This window comes from Salvelinus alpinus, chromosome 35 (genome assembly GCF_045679555.1).
Source record: "Salvelinus alpinus chromosome 35, SLU_Salpinus.1, whole genome shotgun sequence".
In the NCBI taxonomy this organism is placed as follows: Eukaryota; Metazoa; Chordata; class Actinopteri; order Salmoniformes; family Salmonidae; genus Salvelinus; species Salvelinus alpinus.
The window spans coordinates 14,473,478-14,499,085 of NC_092120.1; the positions used below are offsets into that span (position 1 = coordinate 14,473,478).

General features: G+C 43.4%; 1 protein-coding gene across 1 annotated transcript in view; it reads right to left on the reverse strand.

Annotated features, from left to right (window-relative positions):
• LOC139564180 (thrombospondin type-1 domain-containing protein 7A-like) overlaps positions 1–25,608 on the reverse strand; it is a 110,577-nt gene that overhangs the window by 21,211 nt on the left and 63,758 nt on the right. The window contains exons 9-19 of the mRNA XM_071383440.1: positions 19,951–20,209; positions 13,899–14,014; positions 11,042–11,177; positions 10,683–10,786; positions 9,155–9,349; positions 8,469–8,735; positions 3,783–3,961; positions 3,175–3,180; positions 2,761–2,894; positions 2,375–2,528; positions 800–941 (exon numbers count right to left, since the gene is read on the reverse strand). Coding sequence (XP_071239541.1) covers positions 800–941; positions 2,375–2,528; positions 2,761–2,894; positions 3,175–3,180; positions 3,783–3,961; positions 8,469–8,735; positions 9,155–9,349; positions 10,683–10,786; positions 11,042–11,177; positions 13,899–14,014; positions 19,951–20,209 — 1,692 coding nt within the window. The remainder of the gene's footprint in view (positions 1–799; positions 942–2,374; positions 2,529–2,760; positions 2,895–3,174; positions 3,181–3,782; positions 3,962–8,468; positions 8,736–9,154; positions 9,350–10,682; positions 10,787–11,041; positions 11,178–13,898; positions 14,015–19,950; positions 20,210–25,608) is intronic.

Genomic DNA, 25,608 nt, shown 5'->3' on the forward strand with positions numbered 1-25,608 from the left:
AGCATTTCCAGTAATGATCTCTCCTGGTATTTTATTTACATAGTTACTGTGTGGCCCTGAAAGGCCTGGGTGCCGCTGGGAGCAGAGCGCTACAGATTAGCAGTGAAGTGAGCAACAGACAGAGAGAGAGGAGAGAGAGAGAGAGAGAGAGAGAGCTACGATATTGAAGGTAACACTACACATCTCTGGAATCACAGAGGAGCCACCAAAAAAGACTGCAGTTTAATTGGACCAAGTCGTTTTGGAGTAGCACTAGATAAGAGTATGCTGCACCAAGAGTGTGCAAAATGAATACACGACCTTATAGTGTGTATATCGATTTTTTTTTAACTGCATTGGTTGAGTAAAGTTATTTCAGTATGAGTAAAATTAGAACAGTTAAAAGGCCCAGTGCAGTCAATAACATGATTTCCCAGAGTTTTGTATATATTTCCACACTATGAACTTGGAATAATACTAGGAAATGGTGAAAATGATGATAATGCCCGTTTAGTGTAAGAGCTGTTAAAAAAGGGTAGGATGCAGTCACCAGGCGGAGAATAAGTTAATATATCAAGAAATTGCTCACGCTAAGAAGCTATTTTTGTTTCTTTTTGACCATTTTGATTGAAAACAGTCACAGTAAGGTACTTAATTGTTACCCAGAAATGATTTGATATTGAGGTAAAAACAGCTGCATTGGGCCTTTAAGTAACAGTGTAAGTAGATAGCCACTGATGAGGGAAAGTAGCTACTTATAGACAAACTAAATGGAAGATGTCAAAGTGAGATGTTCTGCGATTCATTTTTTTTCTTCTACCTGTGATGTTGTAGAAATAGTGAAAGCAGTTCAGGTTCAGACTACATGGCTCCTTCTCTGTGGTGTCCGGACATTGTCTCCCTGCTCCAGGTGACCGGATGGCGTAGGCTGTCCGTTTCCTGCTGTTGTTGTAACTGCATGGCTGAAAGGTAGGCACAATTTCACATCAACATGGAGGGATTGAGCAAAAAGGGGGAGGGTTGTGTAATTTTCTTATAGCGTAAATGATTTACAAATCCATATTGCAGCAAGTCATACGAAGTCTACGTAGACAGATCACTGAACTGGAACTAAGCCCTTTTTTCAATGGAGAGGCCTTGTCGCCATGATGTCCATATTTATTGAACATAAAGGTCGATTCAACTGTGTGAATTTGAAGGCTTCTCTTTCTCCATATTTAATTGTCTTAAATAAAAGCGGATTAACATTCCATGTTTTGATGTCATGCCATTCCCAATTCCCAGGGCTGCCAACTTTCCCATATCCTCTCTACTGGCATTCCTGGAATATGGAATTCCTAGGAATTTCGCGGGAAAACGTTGAGGATGCTTCTCGAATAGATATTCCATCCTAACATTCCTTACATTCCCTTTACACAGTGTGAGAGTGGGAAAAACACTGCCTCTGGAATAACATCGCTGGAATGTTTTATTCGCCATGAATAAAACATGGGACAAGCCCCGCTGGTACCGGCAAGACTCCATGTTGCGATTGAAATTGTGGGAAGTCAGCATGTCAAGCACTTAAAGAGAACGGGGTGTGATTAACAATGGCTGGTGCCTTTTCAGGAAAACAGCAGGTGACGTTGAAACAGTTCAATCGCTCTTTTACAACCAATGAAATGTGTCAGAGGGGGAGGACTGGACCTCTTACTGCGGTTAACTACTGGACTTTGATTATATTCAGTAATATTTTATACATGTGTCTATTTTACAGCTGTGAGACAACCATGGTCGGGCTGCCTTTACCATGTTACAAAGGCTTCCTAGCAGTGTCAGGCTGGAGAATGAGAGTGGTTCATGATCCGATCAGAGCAGGTGCATCTGTTTCACAAGGGGATTTTTACATCCAGAAATACATTCACCTCCACTGAAGTCTCGATCAGGAAGTAGTTACATCGGTTTCTTTCCCTGTGTATTTTAATGGGTGAGAATTGGATAATGTGATTCACAGGCATTTGTTACCGCTCTGCAGCACATATTTCTTTTTTATTATTTTTCTGCTTCCGTGGAGGAAGAAATATCATACTGTGAAAGATTCACAATCCATTTATCCTAAGAAAAACAAACTCTTTATGTTAGGTTCCAGCCTCTTTCAAAAAGTGAGAAATGGGTATCACAGTTTCAATCACAGGACTTCATATCACAGAATCAGTGGGTGAATTTTTTAAAACTATCCTACCGATCCAGGGTCAGTTCTTACCACAGACGTCTACCAGTGGTTCTTAGCAGGCTGCAGCAACTCCAGAGAGGCCAAAACTTTTGTACAGATCCAGGATACCTCTTACCACAGCCATCACATACACATCATACATACATGAATAGAGATGATTGGCCTCCGACCAGTTATTCTTACCAGGCTGCAGCGGTTCCAGCTGCTCCAGTCAGAGAGGACACAGTCCTCGGGGCAGGGCAGCCGGCTTCCCCGCGTCCCCAAGGGCATGTCCTCCGGGTCACACAGGTAGTCCTCCACAGACTCAGATGGACCGTCAATAGTGTTCAGCATACACCTAAGGGATTGGCCCAGAGATGTGTTCATATGACCTTACATAGTCAAAACATTTTCCATTAAAATCAGCTGTCAATCAAATGCAATATATACAACATATTTACATGCATATGTTGAGGACCATGGATTTATACTGTGTGTGACACAACGGTCTTCGTATGAGGGAGTAGAACATTGCTTGGGATGGTTTTATTTAGTCTACAGTAGTGTGATGTAGTGAAAGGGTATAGTACCTGACTTTGCGTGTCTGGACGCCCTCTCCACAGTTCTCCTTCAGGTCCAAGTTACTGACCTTCCACACACTCCAGGGTTCAGCCACCCACACATACTGACTGCAGTCACTAATACATGGCACAACCTCATACACCTGGGGGAAGGCACCAGGCAAGGGGTTTGACATGAATATGTCTATGGTTATTACCTCCGTTATCATTGAGTTTGGGTGACAAGAATAGCGTCAATGATATTACTGTGTTGAGATGATGAAGACATTACCAGAGGTGTTTTGTTAGTGCTTATGTCTGTCCTTTTTAATCTTACCCCGCTACATCTGTGAATGTTCTGTACAGTACTATGCACAACAAGAGATATTCTGTATTTGGGACATTGTTGACAATATGAATTCATAATACTGAAAAGGGTCTTACCTGGGCCTATTGTGTTAATCCGTATCCAGTGTGCATTGTGGAATGAAAGTGACAAAGATTTGGTATAATTGATAAATGCAAATATTGAATTGCTTAGATCAAACATTTGATTAATGTGACGTTGTAAATAAAGGCTGCCTCTGTGAAGACCACTTTAGAGAATTCAAACACTGAGAAACAGATCAACATGCCATGAAATTAATCCACTTCTCTGAATCTGTTTTTATTCATATTGAAGGTAAAACATGTCATTTCTCAAATCAGGGGCATTTCTGTGGATGGATCCATTTATAGTATCCATTCCCCTGGCTCTCTATTCTACCCAGCAAAAGCAATTTGGCAATCATGAGAGAAAGTAACGGAAGGTAATTCAAACGGAATATTTTCATGAATATTTAATTTGTTTCTCTCTCCTATGTGTTTGTAATAATGTGCTTCTAACACAAAACGGTGTTATTTATCACAAACAGTGCCTGAAAAAATAATTTATATTAGGATCAACTGGCATCCATATTAGGAAGTCCCTCAGCTGTCAGACAAAATTCTTACAAGTTAACATGAACTCATTTCTACATTAGACAGTCTTGTGAGTGTTTCTCATGCTGTACCTGGTTGATGTGGTCCAGTTTGGGGCAGGGTCGCCCTCCGTTGTACGGTTTCTCCCGGAGCCACTTGGAACGCACTTTGACCCCGCTACCACATGACTTGCTGCACCGGGACCAGTTGGACCACTCGCTGAGCTTACAGTCTGATGGACAGGGGATGATGCATGCCTCCTCAATGTAGCCTGCATGGAGGAGAGCGAGAGTGGTGTGAGAAGGGCCAGGAAAAGACAGGGGCCCATAGAGGCCCCCAGGAGCCCTATGATGCATAGCCCTTCCTTTCCATGGTATAGCATCTATTCTGGTCTGATTGCGATAAGGTTATGACATGTTATGAAACGTAATGGCATGTTCATGACATTTTCACGAAGGAGTTAAAGCATAATGTTACCCATTATATTTTTGTTTTCTGTAATAAACAATAATATCATAATAAACTCTTGTGAAAATATTGTATGTGCAAATAATGACTCAGCTGTTGATTTACAGAGACTGCTGATGTTGCGCTATAACAATAGAACAACACTCCAGGGTCTCATATGGAGCTGTTATATAAAGTCGAAAAATACACTTGAGCAGTGGTTTGGGTCGACTGTAAGCTTTTTCATGTAATCTATGTTTCCTCAAGTGGCTGACAGGGTCATGACATGGCAACTGGGTCTGGCTGGCTTAAGCATCTCACTCTGCTTATTACTCCTGTTTATCTGCATCCCTACATCCCCAAGCCTGATATCCTGTGTCTGTCTCTACAAACACACAGAGGTCGCAGGCTAATTCACTGGAAGAGGTTATCCATGTGAACCACTGGCTACATTTCAGTGGAGAACAACACGCTTCTTCTCTATGCTTTCACAAGATGGTTGTTAATGAATTGGAATGTACGGTGTATAGTATACGTTTGAGGGCTGGGTCTGGACTAAAGCTTCAGGGTTGAAGGCCTGAGGCTGTGTTATTGTGTAACAGCGTTTCCCTGTGGTCCCATCCAGATTGAATTGGAAAACATCTAAATCAATGAAGTGAACACGCAAGGAGACAAAATGAGGTGCTTGTGCATAAAATGCACTTTTTGACAACATTCTGTCTTCCTGAAGACTCTCTAGGTGCTGGGTGTGTGATTGATTGGAAGCCCTGGCTATTAAACTGCCACCATTGTCAGCAGTATTTGACCCTGCAATCCTGTTCAAACATAGGAGCTCCCTAAGTGATGGGACAGACCACATGGCAGGAAGACGGGGTGGCAGGGAAAGAAGCCTCTCCGATCCCAACAGTGGTGACCCTAGTGGCACAGTGACACGTCTTACTGTCATGTGACATCACATACACCAGTGGAGGCTGGTGGGAGGAGCTATAGGAGGACAGACTCATTGTAATGACTGGAATGGATGAATGGAACGGTGTCAAACACATCAAACATATGGAAACCACATGTTTGACTCAGTTCCATTTATTCAATTTCACAATGTAAATGGGACAATATTTTAATATTTTAGTTGTCTCATTAAATGCTTTCAATATTTCTAAATGAATTTGTATAATTTATAGTTGGTTAGAGATTTTTAAGTTATATAAATTTTGAGCTATTGACATTTTAAAATATTGTCCCATATCCCTTAAGGATAATGAATGCCAAACCAAATTGACCATGGGCATGATGATCGTTCGTGTGCAGCTGCGCGTTCCTGAATTGATGATTACTTGGGTGCTGCCAGCTGTGGGATGGATTGAAATATACCCAACCCAAGGAAAACTTACACGCTACGCTTCATTCCGTGACGTACCATTGTTTTCCGAATTATCTCTCAAATCTCAGTTTGGATGTGACTGACTTTATGAACAAAATTATCCTATTTACACTTTGTGACAGTAGAACAAATGCTTCTGACTAATATCGGTGCCACATAGGCCATTTTCAACCAGAGAAGTTGTTTATTGCCTTCAATTTCTCTTTACGCCAGCCCAATGATCTGAAATCATCCCTTATGCCAACTAGTTCAAGGACCCTCACAAATGTGTTCATCCCCTATACATCTACACTAACCCCTTGCTACAGTTCTGTTCCTACACTGCCAATTCCAATCAGTGGAATTAGACCAGAGTTAAACATACAGAGAATGTCTATATCTGTCTGATTAGTACTGCAGCTACAGTGTAAAGACAGTTTCAAACCAAAACACATTTTGATGTATAGTTATCCGCTGTGTGTCTGCAGGGGTGTGGTGGACTGAGAGGATACGAAGTGGGAGAAACACTGCATATTGTATCACATTTCTTGAGGGATCCATAGAAAGGATGTGTTGCTATTTAATCAGAACTTTTCTGTTGCACAGCACAGCTTAGATTTAACCCATTGCGTTCACCTGATTTTTTTTGCTGCATCATTTCAGCAGTTTGGAAGTGCCCCAATCATCTCTTAATACCATGGCAGCCCCTCCTCCTCCCACTACATTAGCTAACCCTAATCCTCAACAGCACTCTCCTGCCCATGCAGAGTAGTTCACTAGCCCTTATTAATATGTCGGCTCCCAATCGCCTCCAACTTAACCACATCCCCACCACAACCTCACACACTGCTAGAGGTTACTGGTCCTTACCAACATGTCCGCATTACTACAAGCCATCACCTACAGCGCAGATTCCCACAGTGACCTCATTCCTTCTTAACCACCCAATTCCTGTCAAGCCAAGGCCAAGCCTCTCAGAGCCATCCCATAGTATATAATCATAGAAAAGGTTATGGCTGAGCTACAAAGTACGGAATCCATATTAGGGACATTGTCAAGGTGAGGCGTGAAGGTCTAAGGAGGAGGAATGGCAAGGTTCCTAATATGGATTCTGTACACAAGATCACTAGTCAGTATCCCAACCAACACCTTTTAACCCACCATGGAGACTTGAACAACTCACATGTGAAACGTTAACCCCAAAAGAATGGCGAAAACTCCATAGACTCCAACAAATCAGTAGTAGATGAACTTATGTCAAATCATCACTGCTTGAGTCCAAGACTTTAAAAAAGGTTAACAGTAAAAGGACTGTGCATGTCGTCGCTGTGAGCAACACAGCCTTTCAGCGTTAATCTCCGCCTCTATTGATATCTGGGGCGAATAGAGATAACTACATTCGATGATCTCTATCACAGCCTGGGGAAATATGTCACCATACACACCGTGTTTCCTCTTCTATTCATATTAACCCTGATGATGGGAGGAAGAGAGAGAGAGAGGGAGAGAGTGAGAGAGAAGAGAGATAGAGAGAGGGAGAGAGAGGGAGAGAAGAGAGATAGAGAGAGGGAGAGAGAGGGAGAGAAGAGAGATAGAGAGAGGGAGAGAGAGGGAGAGAGCAAGAGAGAAGAGAGAGAGAGAGAGGGAGAGAGCAAGAGAGAAGAGAGATAGAGAGAGGGAGAGAGTGAGAGAGAAGAGAGATAGAGAGAGGGAGAGAGAGGGAGAGAAGAGAGATAGAGAGAGGGAGAGAGAGGGAGAGAGCAAGAGAGAAGAGAGATAGAGAGAGGGAGAGAGCAAGAGAGAGAGAGCAAGAAGAGAGAAAGAGAGAGGGCGAGAGAGAAAGAGAGAGGGAGAGAGAGTCAGAGAGAGAAACAGAGAGAGAGAGAGAGATAGGGAAGTGATATTGCATGTATAACGATACATAGCGTAACGAGACGATACGTGTCATCTCAGTAACAAAAACACATTATTCTAGAACACTATCAATAATTCCTTCCATAATAATATACAGTATACCTTGTCCCACAAACACACACATATTTTCTTTCCTAATACGTCCCAGTGTCGGGCTCCAGTCATACCCACTCCCAGGCTTACCAATGTGCAACTGAATCTCTGAGTCATAGCTTGGGCTCTGTTCAGAAATGCATGACACAGACGTGTTCATTTCTACATCTCGCTCTGTGCTACTGCTTATATCAGTGCATGTCTTCAAAACTCAACTATTCTAAAAGCAATTTGTCTGCATGTGTCAAATTAGAGAGGGCATCGAGTGTTCCTTTGCGCTTCATGTTTTAAGAACAAGGAGATAGGAGCGATTCAGATAAGAAAAGTTCAGACGAGAATGTTTGAGAAAATAAATCATGTCAAATTCTGTTTAAAAAAAAATCCAGTTTAAAAAAAACCCAGTAATATTAATATTCATGAGAGCCAGAGAACTTTGAAAGTGGTAAAACATCTTACATTCTAATACAGATATTGCAATGTTTTGTACACGCAGTGCTTATTGTTTCACTGAAATCATCATTGGAGAGAAACCTAACAACCCAGTCGACCCACATCCCCGCCCTTGGCATCAAACCAAGCACTGTAGCTGTGATTTGGAGCAGATTTGGTGCTGGCAGGTCAGCAGTCATCATCAGAGATCAGGGGTCATAGTTAACGGAGCAATGCATGATGCCATTAGGAGCACACTCTCTTGTGTGTATTAGTTAGTGTTTATTAGTGTGTGTGTATTAGTGTGTGAGGGGCTCAGGGGGGGATTACGGCTAGTCAACCTCCCCCTGGGATGTGTACACACACACACACACACACACACACACACACACACACACACACACACACACACACACACACACACACACACACACACACACACACACACACACACACACACACACACACACACACACACACACACACACACACACACACACACACACAACCCACTCCCCCAACAACTCCACCCCACCGTGGCTGTTGCATCGTGAGGTCTCCACCAGTCTGTTGTCCTGGTCGTAACACACCATGGCCTGGTAACGGTAGCCCTGGCCACACTCCTTGACGTTCCCCTGGACCTTCATGCCCAGGAGGCTCTCCACCCGGTCTCCCCCGGCCAGGATGCAGTCGGACCAGTTGCCCACGGGCTGGGCGTTGTACTTGTCACACGGGCAGTACTGGGTCTCGCTCAGAGGGTACATCTGGGTGTTCTTACACTTGTCCTTCTTCTTGCTTCTCCCTGGGGTGGAGAGAGGATAGGGGTTAGTAGGTATGACGTTTGTGTTTGTGTGTGTCTGCCTTCCTGTCTGTCTGTCATGTGCAATTTAAAAGCTAAACTCCATCCTGTCACTAGGCATTAATATGCATCATTATGTTCTCATTGAGTACATGTAAATATTCCACATCCAGATTAATTGGACCAGACCTCATTAAAATTCTTAGGCTGCTCTCCAAAACAAGAGACTTTATCTAATAGTTGCTAATAGCATCTATGCTGCACTCTAGCAGGCTACATGCTACCTCCCCTTCTCGCAAGGTCATAGAGTAAACTGAATCAGTCATGTGTTGCTTATAAGCTATAGAACTTCCTTAATGGACTGCCCCTGTGCAAAGGTGCCATACTACCAAAAGTCCACACGTTTTGTTACTATTCCTCACCTACAAGTAACCTCTTCCTGGTACGGACCCCCACACAGTCAGCTGTGCAGGACGAGAACTTGGACCAGTTGGTGAGCTGGCAATCGTCCTGGCATGGGAGCTGGCACCGCTGAGTGATGGGGGGCATGGTGTTGGCAAACTTCAGACACTCTCCAATGTCTGCCTGCGCTCCGTCCAGCTGGCGACAGGACACGGCTGTGGGGGGAAATCAAAGGCACAGTGTCCCTTACAGGGTTGGTGGCCATTTTGTCTGGGTCACAGAGATTTAGCAGGAATGGAGACATTGATTGGTTCGGTAGGGTTGCAGAAATTGTGTACTATATAATACAGGGTGGTTATCAATTGAACACAGCCTCAAGCAGACTTTTTATACGGCCAGTAACAACTCAGAAAGAAGAGTTAGGGTAAAATATAAATAACAATCAATACAGGTTCAATGTTAATATGTGAAATATGTTGAGTTTTGATTAAAAGGACATTACTGAAGATATTGCAATATGTGCTTTCGTTATGCTGTAGACACTCAAGATACGATTATTTTTCTACACCAAAGTAACCTACAAGCAGAGTTCTGCTCAAACTCCCTTGGGCCTCTGTTGACTCTATACGTTTGGATTGCTGTAGTCTGTTCATATGTGTGGGGTTGTTTGTGGTGGCATGTGTGTTGACAGTGAGTGTGACTGGCGGTCAGGAGTGTTCCAGGTCCCTCCAGGTACACAGCAGTGAGACGCTGTGAGAAGCTGTGAGACGCCACAGGGGTAAAGAGGCACTATGTCTCAGCATGTCTCAGAGAATGACAAACAGTGACCTGGATTCTTTAGAGCCCAGGGATGTTAACGTCTACTATCACAGGCTATGAGAGTCAGCCCAACACTACAGGAGGATTGTGGATGTCAGATCGTTTGTATGAAGAAAAATAATATGTAACGTGTCTCTTTCCATATATGTATATTAGCACTTCACAAGTGGCAATTTACAACATTATAGTTCTCATTTGAAGCTATACAACAATGTAAACAATTTACACTACTTTGTTGTAAAGCTCCTTTTATCTACAGTAGGTGAGCCAATCCTGAATGCAAGTAAAACGTATGCTTCAAAATGCTATCATATGGTGTTTGCTTACAATTGAAACATATTTACAGGTTGTAGTTAGCCAAAGGAGGAATGTAGCAGCTCTCCCAAATGGAGCTGTGATTGAAGCTGCATGAAAAGAGCCTAAGGTACCTGGTACTTAGAAACTGTCTCAAACAAACAAGGTGGATGCCTAGTCATGAAGACATTGACATCCTAAATTCACTGAGGGATGACAAATGGTGTCCTCAGTGCTGTGGGGAGTGTCAACCCCAGTTCACGTCTTCGCCTAAGGAGAGGAATTTGACAAGTGGTTTAAGAAGCACAATTTGCCTCTCCTAACCTTGCCAAAATAATGTCAATTTCATTGTGGATGTTTAGATTGGATAGAAGAGGAAGTAAAAGAAGGGGATTTGTGAAGGAAAAAAGAGACGGTTAAAGGATGTAATTTCACCTCTTGTTTGAAGACCTGGTCCACATGTCTCCTGAGCCCCTGGGCTGTCCTCCCTGATGTACCATGGTACCAATTGACACCTTCTCCATTTGTGTGACTTCCACCTGCATTAGAGGAAGTATTGTGATGATGATGATTGTGATAACGATGTTGAACGTGATGATGATCATCAAGTCAATGTCATCATAATCATTAAAATCATCATATTCAACATGAACATTATCAGCAGACAGTAGAGGTAATTAGTGTATAATAACGATACACTTTATGAGTAAGAGTTGCTAACGATAGTAGCAATAGTATCATCATTGGTGTAATCATCTCCATGTACAGTGTCTTCAGAAAGTACTGTGCTGTACCTGTAACCAGGGCAGACTTTAGGAGCCTCACAGTCCTTCTCCTCCTCCAGCACCTCAGGACAGTCTTGGCCCCCGTTGGCTGGCAGCTGGAGGATGACGCGTTTTCTCGACTGCTTCTTCTTCTGAATGTTACCAGCTGACAAAGCAAACAGTACATTGAGTATTACTTTAATTATATCTTATTATTAGATTTTCAAACACCGGAAATGTGTCACAGTACCTAAACCTGTCTGGCTCAGTGTTGGACTGTCTGTCACAGTGTTGGACTGTCGGTCACAGTGTTGGACTGTCTGTCACAGTGTTGGACTGTCTGTCACAGTGTGCAGCTCTCTCACTCATGGAGAGTGGAGTAGAGCTAGAGCTAGGTCACAAGGTTAAGCGACCCTCTCCCTCATTGCAGCGCTAGATAGCACTTTGTGGAATAACGCAGATCTATGGGGGGAAAAACGATGTTCTGTCACAGCGAACAAGCTTTATTCGGGAAGCCCATTTGATTGGGAGATATGGCATATACATTTTATGTGATACATTTGGGTTGTGGGTTCACAATTCTTACCTTTTATAAGATCTCTGCCAAGCAGGGAGGAACAAATCTACCCAGGACTTACTGCACATGCAACAATACATGCACAATGGAACTCCTCATAAACACTACACTGTCACCGGCAGTTTTCTAAATACATTAGGACATCCTTTTACTATATTGTCAGAAGCATCATCAGACCTTGGTAGTAGCCTATTTCATATGCATCTTTCAATGCATTTCTCTGGAAAACAAGCAGAAAACTTTGAAATTTGGCGTTTGAGAAACATGGATGAACGTCTAATTCTGACGTGAGACTGTGAGAACTGGTTGCTTTCATGAGCTCGAGAAATGTAGCAAACTTTCCCCCACCTTTTAGATAAGAAAATATCCGCCTACCATTCTGTCATGTCGACCATCCATCCAAATCAAATCATTCCATGTGTTCGCCTTTGTCTTTATTAACGTTCACACACTTGGCCTATTCCATGATATGGGATAATCCAAAGAGCAACACAGCAGCTGTTGATTGCCAGTGATCATCCTTCATCACGTAGCCTTTGCTATATATAATCAACACACAACTTACAAGGAGTATGGTATTTGATGCAAACACATAAGAATACTTTTCCATTTCATTAAATTACATCACATTTCTCTTGTTCGCTCAAGGAAGGCAATTTGGCCCTGGCTTGCAAACAAAATATGTCATTTCACTGTCATTATAGAACATAGATTATTTTTGTAGATCTGCTTAATTCCACAAAGTTCTATCTAGCACTGCAGTGAGGGGGAGGGTCGCAGAACCTTGTGACCTAGCTCTAGCTCTACTTCACTCTCCACTCTAAAATTTGCCGCTGTTCCCCTTTAAATGATGTCGAGACATTCCATGTCAAACTGACATATTCAGGGCAGTGTGGGCAAATGTTGACTGCTTAATAGTTGCAGTAAAATCAACATAGTCGTCAAGTTCAAATCTAATGATGAAATAACATGAACAAGATGGATGCTTTCCCCACGATCAGCGGTATTCCCAATAGACACACCCGTTGAATAAACACAATTAAGAACTATAAAGTTCTGCCAGAGCTCTGACTATAGATCACTGGTTCTCAATCCTGGTCCTGGGGACCCAAATGAGTGCACATTTTTGTTTTTGCCCTAGCACTACACACCTGATTCAAATCATCAACTCTTCATCAGGCTTTGATGATTTGAATCAGGTGTGTAGTGCTAGGGCAAAAACAAAAATGTGCACCCCTTTGGGTCCCCAGGACCAGGATTGAGAACCAGTGATCTATACTGATTAAGATGTAGTTTTATGGTCCAGGACTGGCACAGGAGTGATGAATCATTTTATATGAATGTATTACAGGCTCTGTGTATCCCTGACCTTTCGTTTCAACCAGTGTGGGTAGGAGGCAGGTCATCCTATACAGCAAGAGAACATCAGCACTACAATCAAAATACACGACAGAGTGTGTGTGGCGAGGGCCAAAGATTCATGCTCTCATGCCAAATAAAGAGGTCATCAAAATCTGAACGATGATGATTTTATCCCATAAATCAATGTAATGTATTCAACAATGTTCTCCAGCTGTGGCCATGGCTGTCTGACAAAGGTGACCTGGTCTGAAGGTGTTTTTATCACAGCATGAAAACAGCAATAACAACAACAACATGGCACCCTGTCACTTGTAGCCACAGGCTAGTATGTTTACTGGTTTGCACTAAATTAGGTCATCTTGGGGTCATCCTACATGTCAATCTGTCAAATGAAATATCCGTAAAGAAACGAGAGTAATACAACTTAAGGAAACTGTAATGAGTTGTTTACATTGCATGCATCCCCCAATTGGTGCCAGTTTCTTTATTCGTCCCAGTTTTCCAATTGGTTTATAATATCAAGGATTTCTATGCTTCATGATAAAAGCTGACATGCATAATATTCCTCTGAGCGGTTGGATAAGCAAGTAATTCCATTTGGGAGAGCATTTTTGCTCCATAGTACCTAGCTCCCAAGAGACTTAAAATGAACAATGAAGTACAGATGTATGATATTAATTTGAGCCAGTATGCTAAAGCAGGAAAATAATCCTGCAGCAACAGGAAATGTGAATTATTATTATGTTCGTTATAAATAACAGCCATTTTTTGTAGGGGTTGATACATTTAAGGGAAAAAGTCAGAAATTTCTAAGTGGACATTTCAAACTATAGAAGCCTTTTTAAGACTCAAATACACTGCATAGCAGGTAAGTTGTCCTGCAACAGGGTGATCAAATTAAGATCCTACATCTGTCTTTGCACCGTAGCTTGAATTCTTCTTTCATACCTGCATCACAGGTGGGAGAGCACTGGGACCAGACGCTGAAGGGGGTTACGATGCAGTCCTTCTTACAGGGCATTCGACAGGGCCGCACTGTACCTGGACGAGGACTCTCAGGACACCTACATGGTAAACATACACACACACTACTGGTAACACACGCAAACACATAGCTGGTAACACACAGACACAGGCTTCTCACTTTGGCTGCAGGAATTCAAATGACTCATTGGATTGGCCAAGAGCCACGGAGCTATCGAGGAACAATGATAGATTTTTGGCTTAGAAGATACTCCTCTCAGAAAGTACTGTAACCTGCTTGACTTTGTACTATGTCGTTTTTCTATGTAAAACCACTTGGCTTTTACTGAGAGAAATCCAGTGTTATCTGAAGCACAAACTAGGACAACAAGAAGCAACTGTCTGATAAGAAGTCCTTTATCTTATGTCCATGTCGATCCATGGTACCACTGACAGATAAGAAAAGAGGGGGCCTCCCGAGTGGTGCAGTGGTCTAAGGCACTGCATCGCAGTGCTAGCTGTGCCACTAGAGATCCTGGTTTGATTCCAAACCGTGACCGGGACATGGTTTGACCGGGACACCCACAATTGGCCCAGCGTCGTCCGGGTTAGGAGAGGGTTTGCCCGGCAGGGATGTTCTTGTCCCATCTCGCTCTAGCGACTTCTGTTGCAGGCCGAGCGCAATCCACACTGACAAAGACGCCAGGTGTACGGTGTTTCCTCTGACACATTGGTGCGGCTGGCTTCCGGGTTAAGCGGGCGTTGGGTTACGAAGCAGTGCGGCTTGGCTGGGTTGTGTTTCGGAGGACGCATGGCTCTCGACCTTCGCCTCTCCCAAGTCTGTACAGGAGTTGCAGCGATGGGACAAGACTGTAACTACCAATTGGATACCACGAAATTGGTGAGAAAAAGGGGTAAAAGTAAAAAAGGAAAGATATCATCTTATGTCTTATGTAGGGCAATTTAAACATGACCTACAGTATATGGCTTTAGCAGCTCAGCAGCGCCTTTGTTAATATTCATTCCTCTTAAATGGAGAATCTGCATTTAATTCCTCCAGGCTAGATTCAGTTCACTATAGATAAGACCCTCGATGGGAATCCTTCCCGTTTTAAATTGATTCTATTACTGGACGATAATCCGTTAGATCGCTGGGATTGTGGTTGGAGCTGGTCTTCATATTTAACGGACAAAGGGTTATATGTAATCTTCAGCCTGTGGTTATAAGTACCTCTGATCCCCAGTGAAAGGCCACTGGATGAAGATAAACGGGGGGAAATTGTCCGTCTAAAAGACATCAAGTCATTTGCTTTTTCGGAACATGGGCTCTCCTGGGGCATTTTAAGTGATGTTGCGGCTCTATTTCCTCATCCTATTGCTGAGATAGCATAGATAGCCTAGCTAGCGCTGATCATCTGTCTCAGATTTACACACTGGGAGCAGGAGCACTGTCTTCTTCTGGGGTTGCTCCACTCGTTAGCACTGTGTCGTCAGGGGAGAAATAGGGTGCCTCACACACAATGTAATAATGCAGCAGGCAGCTATGCGAAGAGAGGAGAGATTTACGTTTAATACCAATAGAGAGAGAGATAAATCCCTCTTTAGTGAGACAAATCCTCTGGCATGTCCGTACACTGTTTCTACACTCCAAAGCAGTGCTCCAGGATGGAGAATAGAGAGCTGCTGATGATGATAAATATGGGTCAGGCTTGGATCAAATCAGTTTCTTATTTCCTCTTTAGGTTTAAAGAGTTTACACGTATTAACTGTATCAACAACAGGCGCAAAGGTAATGGGAACCTGTTGAAGGACAAGCTACTTCAAAAGACTTCAAAAGAGAAGCCTACCGGTACCAATCTTCTAGGCAAAACAATAGAAGATGAGAGATAACAACATGATCCAGATTGAGCTTTTGAGCTGAGCATTTAACTACCTCACTACACCTCCCAGAACTAATGCTGAGTGCCCTCCAGCAGACAGAAACATCCCTAATGTTCCCTTTCAGTTTTAACGACGTTCCAGACAAAACATAGTCAAATATGAGACACAACAACAGGACACAGATTGAGTTGTTGTCCCGAGCACTTAACTACCTCACATAACTAATGCTGAAACTAATGCTGAAACTAATGCTCCAGCAGACAGAAACATTCCTACTGTTCCCTGTTCGTATAATTGTATTTTAAGGCCAAGTGTAATGATAGGTACTACGCAAATTTTGCATGATAAAAATGACATTCTCATGAAAAAAACAGGCCACGTTCATTGTCAGAGCACAATACCGCCGCCGCAGAAAACTCAGTCTTCGCGGCTATTGAAGTATGCAGACTTTTTGACTGGTCATTAGATTATCCAATTAAAGCATCCTCTGGTTTTGGCCGACTTGTTTTCCCTGCTAGTGTTATCATATCTTAATGATCTTTAAATGTAATGATTTGTAGTGAGGCAAGAAACACAACATTTACTCTGAGTCTGTCCCACAGCACATCATTAAGAAGAGTCTGCTACGGTAATGTTTTGTTCTGCTATTTTCTATTATCGCTTCAATAATCTGTTCGGCAAGAGATTCTTCAAAATGAGCATACTTGAACAGAGAGTGAGGAAACATTGCAACCCACATCGTTTTAAGAGACCACAAAAGCACACAAAGCCTGGCACAAAACGATAAGCACTAATTAAATGCATTATTAAAAAGTACAACAGCAAATAATTGTTTAATATTCGGGGGGAAAACAGGTCCGGCTTTGCGTACGTTTCTTTGGCCACTGTCTCGACAGCTTTCAACCATCTGTCATCCACAGTGACTAAACACAGTCGTCATTAGGACGACACATCCACGTGATTAACTATGACTGTCAAACACTATCACAATTATTCATCCCAACTCCTTTTCCGACAGTCCAAGTAAGCATCGGTGCGATCACACAAACGCGTCGGACGTCAATCCCCATGCAAATTGTCACAATCAATAAACCAAGATGTTTTAGTTCCAAATCCCCCTGCAGTACTCTGTATATACAGTGGGGAGAACAAGTATTTGATACACTGCCGATTTTGCAGGTTTTCCTACTTACAAAGCATGTAGAGGTCTGTCATTTTTATCATAGGTACACTTCAACTGTGAGAGACGGAATCTAAAACAAAAATCCAGAAAATCACATTGTATGATTTTTAAGTAATTCATTTGCATTTTATTGCATGACATAAGTATTTGATCACCTACCAACCAGTAAGAATTCCGGCTCTCACAGACCTGTTAGTTTTTCTTTAAGAAGCCCTCCTGTTCTCCACTCATTACCTGTATTAACTGCACCTGTTTGAACTCGTTACCTGTATAAAAGACACCTGTCCACACACTCAATCAAACAGACTCCAACCTCTCCACAATGGCCAAGACCAGAGAGCTGTGTAAGGACATCAGGGATAAATTGTAGACCTGTACAAGGCTGGGATGGGCTACAGGACAATAGCCAAGCAGCTTGGTGAGAAGGCAACAACTGTTGGCACAATTATTAGAAAATGGAAGAAGTTCAAGATGACGGTCAATCACCCTCGGTCTGGGGCTCCATGCAAGATCTCACCTCGTGGGGCATCAATGATCATGAGGAATGTGAGGGATCAGCCCAGAACTACACGGCAGGACCTGGTCAATGACCTGAAGAGAGCTGGGACCACAGTCTCAAAGAAAACCATTAGTAACACACTACGCCGTCATGGATTAAAATCCTGCAGCGCACGCAAGGTCCCCCTGCTCAAGCCAGCGCATGTCCAGGCCCGTCTGAAGTTTGCCAATGACCATCTGGATGATCCAGAGGAGGAATGGGAGAAGGTCATGTGGTCTGATGAGACAAAAATAGAGCTTTTTGCTCTAAACTCCACTCGCCGTGTTTGGAGGAATAGAAGGATGAGTACAACCCCAAGAACACCATCCCAACCGTGAAGCATGGAGGTGGAAACATCATTTTTTGGGGATGCTTTTCTGCAAAGGGGACAGGACGACTGCACCGTATTGAAGGGAGGATGGATGGGGCCATGTATCGCGAGATCTTGACCAACAACCTCCTTCCCTCAGTAAGAGCATTGAAGATGGGTCGTGGCTGGGTCTTCCAGCATGACAACGACCCGAAACACACAGCCAGGGCAACTAAGGAGTGGCTCCGTAAGAAGCATCTCAAGGTCCTGGAGTGGCCTAGCCAGTCTCCAGACCTGAACCCAATAGAAAATCTTTGGAGGGAGCCGAAAGTCCGTATTGCCCAGCGACAGCCCCGAAACCTGAAGGATCTGGAGAAGGTCTGTATGGAGGAGTGGGCCAAAATCCCTGCTGCAGTGTGTGCAAACCTGGTCAAGAACTACAGGAAATGTATGATCTCTGTAATTGCAAACTAAGGTTTCTGTACCAAATATTCAGTTCTGCTTTTCTGATGTATCAAATACTTATGTCATGCAATAAAATGCAAATTAATTAATTAAAAATCATACAATGTGATTTTCTGGATTTTTGTTTTAGATTCATTCTCTCACAGTTGAAGTGTACCTATGATAAAAATTACAGACCTCTACATGCTTTGTAAGTAGGAAAACCTGCAAAATTGTCAGTGTATCAAATACTTGTTCTCCCCACTGTAGACTGATAGAAGCGCATGCCTGAGGGAGTGACATATTTGTCTCTGAGAGACTCTCTTCTCTATTGGGCTTTGACAGTGTGTGTGGTGACACTGTGTGAGGTTCACTGCCTCGGGGTGTGTGAAGACAGCTCTGCCCCCTCTGTGAGTGAGCTGAGGCACATCTGCATACACACCAGGGAGGCAGGCGTGTGCTTGTTTGCTCTGCCAGGTTCCTGGGGGAGGGCTAATCAAACCTACCTGCCAAGTAGGATGGTGGGAAGAGAAGACACAGGTGGAAAAATAACAACTAGAGACCATGTCAAGTCGCAATGCAGCGCACTGAGTGCAGGCAGGGTGAAACCACCTCTACACTTAAGCTAGATAGCTACTGGGCTTAGTGGTTTCGTTTGGAGATGAGTCCACGCCATCTCTCCAAGGAATGGAAAAGATTGGCGCCAATTGGACATGGACTCACCCTGACATTAGACCACTTTTGAAGTCTTACAATGACTGACAAATATTGATTTTAGAATGAACTATCCCTTTACAACAAAGGACTTATAGACAAAGCACTGAGAGAAAGCACTTTTGGAGCTTTGCCAGCTTCAGCGGTCTTAACCTAATCCGCCATGACAGGGGAAAGCCTCTTTAAGAGCAACAGCAGCTTGAAAGAATGCAAAACATGCAGGAAAGTTATTTCATAACAAAGGCAAAATACAGTGGCCTTAAAAGGATATGGACTCTATAGCAAAGCCTATGATGGCCCAGCACCTTGGACAGATACCACTGGGAGGTTTTACTTCAGGACCTTGGATAGCACCAAGATCCGTAAACTGTAGACTCAAGGTTAAGATTTCTGGATCTTACATACAGCAGGTTAATTAGTTAAATGAACATCAAATCCCAACTAGATAAGCCTAGCAAAGCAAATCAGCAACCATGCAAGAGCACAACTTTAGGCTAACTGTAAAGTAAACTTATTGATGCATTTTGAGGCTGCGGTGTATGTTCTGCATTGCAAACCATAGACATCCTGCAGCTCTCATCTTGTGGTGATTTAATTGCCTTAAAGTATCAAAGCCACTTAATTACTGTCATTATCATCAGTGGGAAATTACACAGGCCTAAATGAACAGGGTTAATTAGCCTGTTTGGGACGGCATATATATTTATTTATCTGGGTTTGCCTGTGGAGTAGAGATAGGGCTTGAAAGCGACTCTTCATACCGTATGACTGCTTGTCATACCTTTCTGAATAACTTTCTAACTATCTCTCTCTCTCTCTCTCTCTCTCTCTCTCTCTCTCTCTCTCTCTCTCTCTCTCTCTCTCTCTCTCTCTCTCTCTCTCTCTCTCTCTCTCTCTCTCTCTCTCTCACACACACAGACACACAAACTCACGCACGCATACACACCTAGGGCCTAAATGTTCTTACTTCTTGGGCGGCACCTGTCCCACGTTGACCCGGACACAGATGACCTTGCGTGTCTGCATGCCCTGGGAGCAGGGGCCCTGCCCATTGGTGTTTGGGACAGCAGCAGACCTGGGGCCAGTGGTGGTGTTGAGGGCTGAGGCTGAGGGATCTTCAGTACAGGGGCCCCAGGGGCCAGTCTGCCAGTGATACACTGTACATGCATGCTCGTTGCAGTTACGCACCTCCTGTAGAGAACTGCTGTTGGGGCACATGCCACCACCTAGGAACACCCACGCACACATGCACACGCGCACGCACAAACAAACGCACGCACACAGAAAGGGCCAGCTGATGAGTTATTTTATAGCGGTTCGGCATCGTGCACAATGACAGTGCAACATATGATGAGCAATACGTTCAAATTCTCTACCACACCACACACATATACAAGGTAGTTCCAACGTCATCAGTCAGGGAGGTTATGGCTTATACATGAAGCCCTTAAATAATGACAGATTCTGTCATAACAAAGTCTGAAAGATTCAGCCAATTATTGATAGTGACAGTCCATGATTGTGTTGAAAGACCTCCCCCGGTGATTGACAATGCATTTTAATCCTCCAGCCCACTTTGAGGCTCAGACGATTCATCTCCTCCTACTGCTAGTTGCAAGTCTGATTACCAACCCACTTCTCCACCTCTGTTGGATTTACAACATCCAACACATCCAACATCACTCTGTCCCTTCTCACCTCTCTCTCTCTCTCTGTCTCTCTCTCGCTATCTCTCACGCTCTCTCTCTCTGTCTCTCTTCTGTCTGTCGGTCTCTCTCTCTGTGTCTCTCTGTCTCTCTCATATCTGCTCAGTGGAGGCAGGTGGGTCGATAGAGTGAGATTCAGAGCCCTTAGTGCTTCAGAGTAATTGCAGACACTTACAGGTTTGGGCATTGATGAAGGGGCATTGTGGGACTGTAAGTCCTCCACACCTGCAACATCCTGAGATGGAAGCCAACATGTTCCATAATGAGCAGCAGTGATGTTGTTCACAGGCCGGTCAATGTGGAATGCCAACTCAGACAAATCTAAACCTGATGGCAAATGAACAGACCTCCTCCTCCTTCCTTTCTGCTGACTGCTACCTGCTTACATCGCTGACTAACCATGTCACTTTGCTGGTTCTGCCAATAGCGTAAACTAACCGGACAAGTAAGCCACAGATGGTGCCCAGACTGACCTAGAAAAGTGATTTGGTTGGGCAGAGGTAAAGTCTATGTTGATTCTACAGGGAGTTGTAGTGGATGATTTATGAATGGTGAAGCAAAATCAGTCCAGTCTTAATGTGACAAGTTGAGATGCTTTAATGCTACTCAAAGGATGCGGCTCATGGAATATGGGTTCATTCATGTTTGCGGTATGAATTTCATCACTTTTCTGACTTATTCACAAAATGTACTCGGAAAGACATCCATAATGTATTGGGTGTCTGAGCTAGCGCGGTTACATTTAGTATGCGGCTTATGACACTGGAGCTTGGGATCACCTAACAGATGGCACACTTGACTGCTAAAATATCTATATTTTGAGAGGTATTCTTCAAACAGGAAAATGTTAAAAAAAATATTGAAGCAGCATACATGATGATGTGAAGACTTTCCACATTGGTGGGGAAGAACACCAATCAGAAAAACTTTAAAGACCCAATATGCAGTTTCTGTATCCATTTTTGGACTTATAAATGAATGATATGTACCGACTAGAAGAATATAGCTTAAAAAATGCCTAATAAACTTAGTTAATCGTCTACAGCATCGATTGAGCTAAAGTAGGCTATTGATATTAGCATGAGGTTGTAAGTAACAAGAACATTTCCCAGGACATATCTGATATTGTCAGAAAGCTTAAATTCTTGTTAATCTAACTGTCCAATTTACAGTAGCTATTACAGTGAAAGAATAACATGCTATTGTTTGAGGAGAGTGCACAGTTATGAACTATGTTCCGGAATTAATCCAATGACATTGAGGAATATATCACCTCAGTCATCGGCTTCATCAATAAGTGCATCGATGACGTCGTCCCCACAGTGACTGTACGTACATATCCCAACCAGAAACCATGGATTACAGGCAACATCCGCATCGAGTTAAAGGCTAGAGCTGCCGCTTTCAAGGAGCGGGAGACTATTCCGGATGTTTATAAGAAATCCCGCTATGCTCTTAGACGAACCATCAAAAAAGCAAAACAATACAGGATTAAGATTTAATCCTACTACACCGGCTCTGACGCTCGTCGGATGTGGCAGGGCTTGAAAACTATTACGGACTACAAAGGGAAACCCAGACGCGAGCTGCCCAGTGACGCAAGCCTACCAGACGAGCTAAATGCCTTTTATGCTCCCTTCGAGGCAAGCAACACTGAAGCATGCACAAGAGCACCAGCTGTTCTGGATGACTGTGTGATAACGCTCTCGGTAGCCGATGTGAACAAAACCTTTAAACAGGTCAACATTCACAAAGCCGCTGGGACAGACGGATTACCAGGACGTGTACTCAAAGCATGCACGGACCAACTGTCAAGTGTCTTCACTGTCTTTTTCAACCTCTCCCTGACAGAGTCTGTAATATCTACATGTTTCAAGCAGACCACCATAGTCCCTGTGCCCAAGGAAGTGAAGGTAACCTGCCTAAATTATTACCGTCCCGTGGCACTTCGGTCGGTAGCCATGAAGTGCTTTGAAAGGCTGGTCATGGCTCACATCAACAGCATCCTCCCAGACACGCTAGATCCACTCCAATTCGCATACCGCCCCAACATATCCACAGGTGACGCAATCTCAATCACACTCCACACTGCCCTTTCTCACCTGCACAAAAGGAACACCTATGTGAGAATGCTGTTCATTGACTATAGGCTCAGCGTTCAACACCATAGTTCCCACGAAGCTCATCACTAAGCTAAGGACTCTGGGACTAAACACCTCCCTCTGCAACTGGATCCTGGACTTCTGACGGGCCGCCCCAGGTGGTAAGAGGCAACAAGACGTCTGCCACGCTGATCCTTAACACTGGGGCCCTTCAGGGGTGTGTACTTAGTCCCCTCCTGTATTCCCGTCTCACCCACGACTGAGTGGCCAAACACGACTCCAACACCATCGTTAAGTTTGCTGACAACACAGCAGTGGTAGGCCTGATCACCAACAACGATGGGACGGCCTATAGGGAGGAGGTCAGAGAACTGGTAGTGTGGTGCCAGGACAACAACCTCTCGCTTAATGTGCGCAAGACAAAGGAGCTGATCGTGGACTACAGGAAAAGACGGGCCGAACAGGCCCCCATTAACATCGACGGGGCTGTAGTGGAGCGGGTCGAGAGTTTCAAGTTCCTTGGTGTCCACATCACCAACGAACTATCATGGTCCAAACACACCAAGACAGTTGTGAAGAGGGCACGACAAATCATTTTCCCCTTCAGAAGATTGAAAAGATTTGGCATGGGTCCCCAGATCCTCAAAAGGTTCTACAGCTGCACCATCGAGAGCATCCTGGGCCAGTTGCATCACCGCCTGGTATGGCAACTGCTCGGCATCTGACCATAAGGTGCTACAGAGGGTAGTGTGAATGGCCCAGTACATCACTGGGGCCAAGCTTCCTGCCATCCAGGACCTATATAATAGGTGGTGTCAGAGGAAAGCCCATAAAATTGTCAGAGACTCCAGTCACCAAAGTTATAGACTGTTTTCTCTGCTACCGCATGGCAAGCGGTACCGGAGCGCCAAGTCTAGGACCAAAAGGCTCCTGAACAGCCTCTACCCCCAAAGCAAGACTGCTGAACAATTCATAAAATAGTCAACGGATAATTGACATTGACCCCCCCACCCCCTCCCTTTTGTACACTGCTGCTACTCGCTGTTTGTTTGTTATCTATGCATAGTCACTTCGCTCCCACCTACATGTACAGATTACCTCAACTAGCCTGCACCCCACACAGTGGGTGCCCCCTGTATATAGCCTTGTTATGTTATTCTTATTGTGTTACTTTTTATTATTACTTTTAATTTAGTCTACTTGGTAAATCTTTTCTTCTTCTTGAACTGCACTGTTGGTTAAGGGCCTTAGGGCTAGGGGGCAGTGTTCGGAAGTTCGGATAAATGACTGTTACTCAGGCCCAGAAACTAGGATATGCATATAATTGGTAGCATTGGATAGAAAACACTCTGAAGTTTCTAAAACTGTTACAGTAATGTCTGTGAGTATAACAAAACTGATATTGCAGGCGAAAACCAGAGGAAAATCCATCCTGCTTCCACTAGATGTCAACCGTCTTTAGAAAGTGTTTCAGGCTTGTTTTTTTTTAAATTAGCTAGAATTTGTAGTTTTTCAAGGTGGCTCTCAATTGGACTGTAGTCTTGTGGCGTGTGTGGATGAGGGTGCGCACTTCGTTATTTATCTCCGGTATTGAACACACTATTCTCCGTCTTAAATGTTATAATTTATTTACATATTAGGGTACCTGAAGATTGATTAGAAACGTTTTTTGACTTGATTGGACAAAGTTTATTGGTAACTTCTGGGATTCCTTTGTATGCATGTTGAACTAGTGGAACGGGTGGATTACTGAATCAAACGCGCCAACTAAACTGAATTTTTTTGTGTAGCTGGGACGCTTGGGATTGCAAACAGAGGAAGATATTCAAAGGTAAGTGATTTATTTTATCGCTATTTCTGACTTTTGTGCTGGTTTGGAAAATGTTTTTAATGCCTTTCTGTGTGGGGCGCTGTCCTCAGATAATCGCATGGTATGCTTTTGCCGTAAAGCCTTTTTGAAATCTGACACAGCGGCTGGATTAACAAGAAGTTACGTTTTTAAATGATGTAGGACACTTGTATGTTCATGAATGTTTATTATTAGAATTTTGTCATTTGAATTTGGCTCGCTCCAGCTTCACCGGATGTTGTCGATTTTGATCCCGGTAACGGGAGGTTTTAAGGGCTTGTAAGTAAGCATTTCAAATCAAATGTATTTATATAGCCCTTCTTACATCAGCTGATATATCAAAGTGCTGTACAGAAACCCAGCCTAAAACCCCAAACTGCAAGCAATGCAGGTGTAGAAGCACGATGGCTAGGAAAAACTCCCTAGAAAGGCCAAAACCTAGGAAGAAACCTAGAGAGGAACCAGGCTATGAGGGGTGGCCAGTCCTCTCTGGCTGTGCCGGGTGGAGATTATAACAGAACATGGCCAAGATGTTCAAATGTTCATAAATGACCAGCATGGTCAAATAATTGTAATCACATTTTTCACGGTAAAGTCTACACTTGTTGTATTCGGCGCATGTGACAAATAAAGTTTGATTTCATTTCATTTATTAATAAACCAATTAGGCACATTTGGGCAGTCATTGGATCAGTCTAAAACTTTGCACATACACTGCTGTCAACTAGTGGGCAAAATCTAAATTGTGCTTGGGCTGGAATAATATATTATGGCCTTTCTCTTGCATTTCAAAGATGATGGTACAATTTGTTTTTTAAACGCATGTTTTTTTCTTTGTATTACCTTTTCCAGATATAATGTGTTATATTCTCCTACATTAATTTCAAATTTCCACAAACTTCAAAGTGTTTCCTTTCAAATGGTATCAAGAATATGCATATCCTTGCTTCAGGTCCTGAGCTACAGGC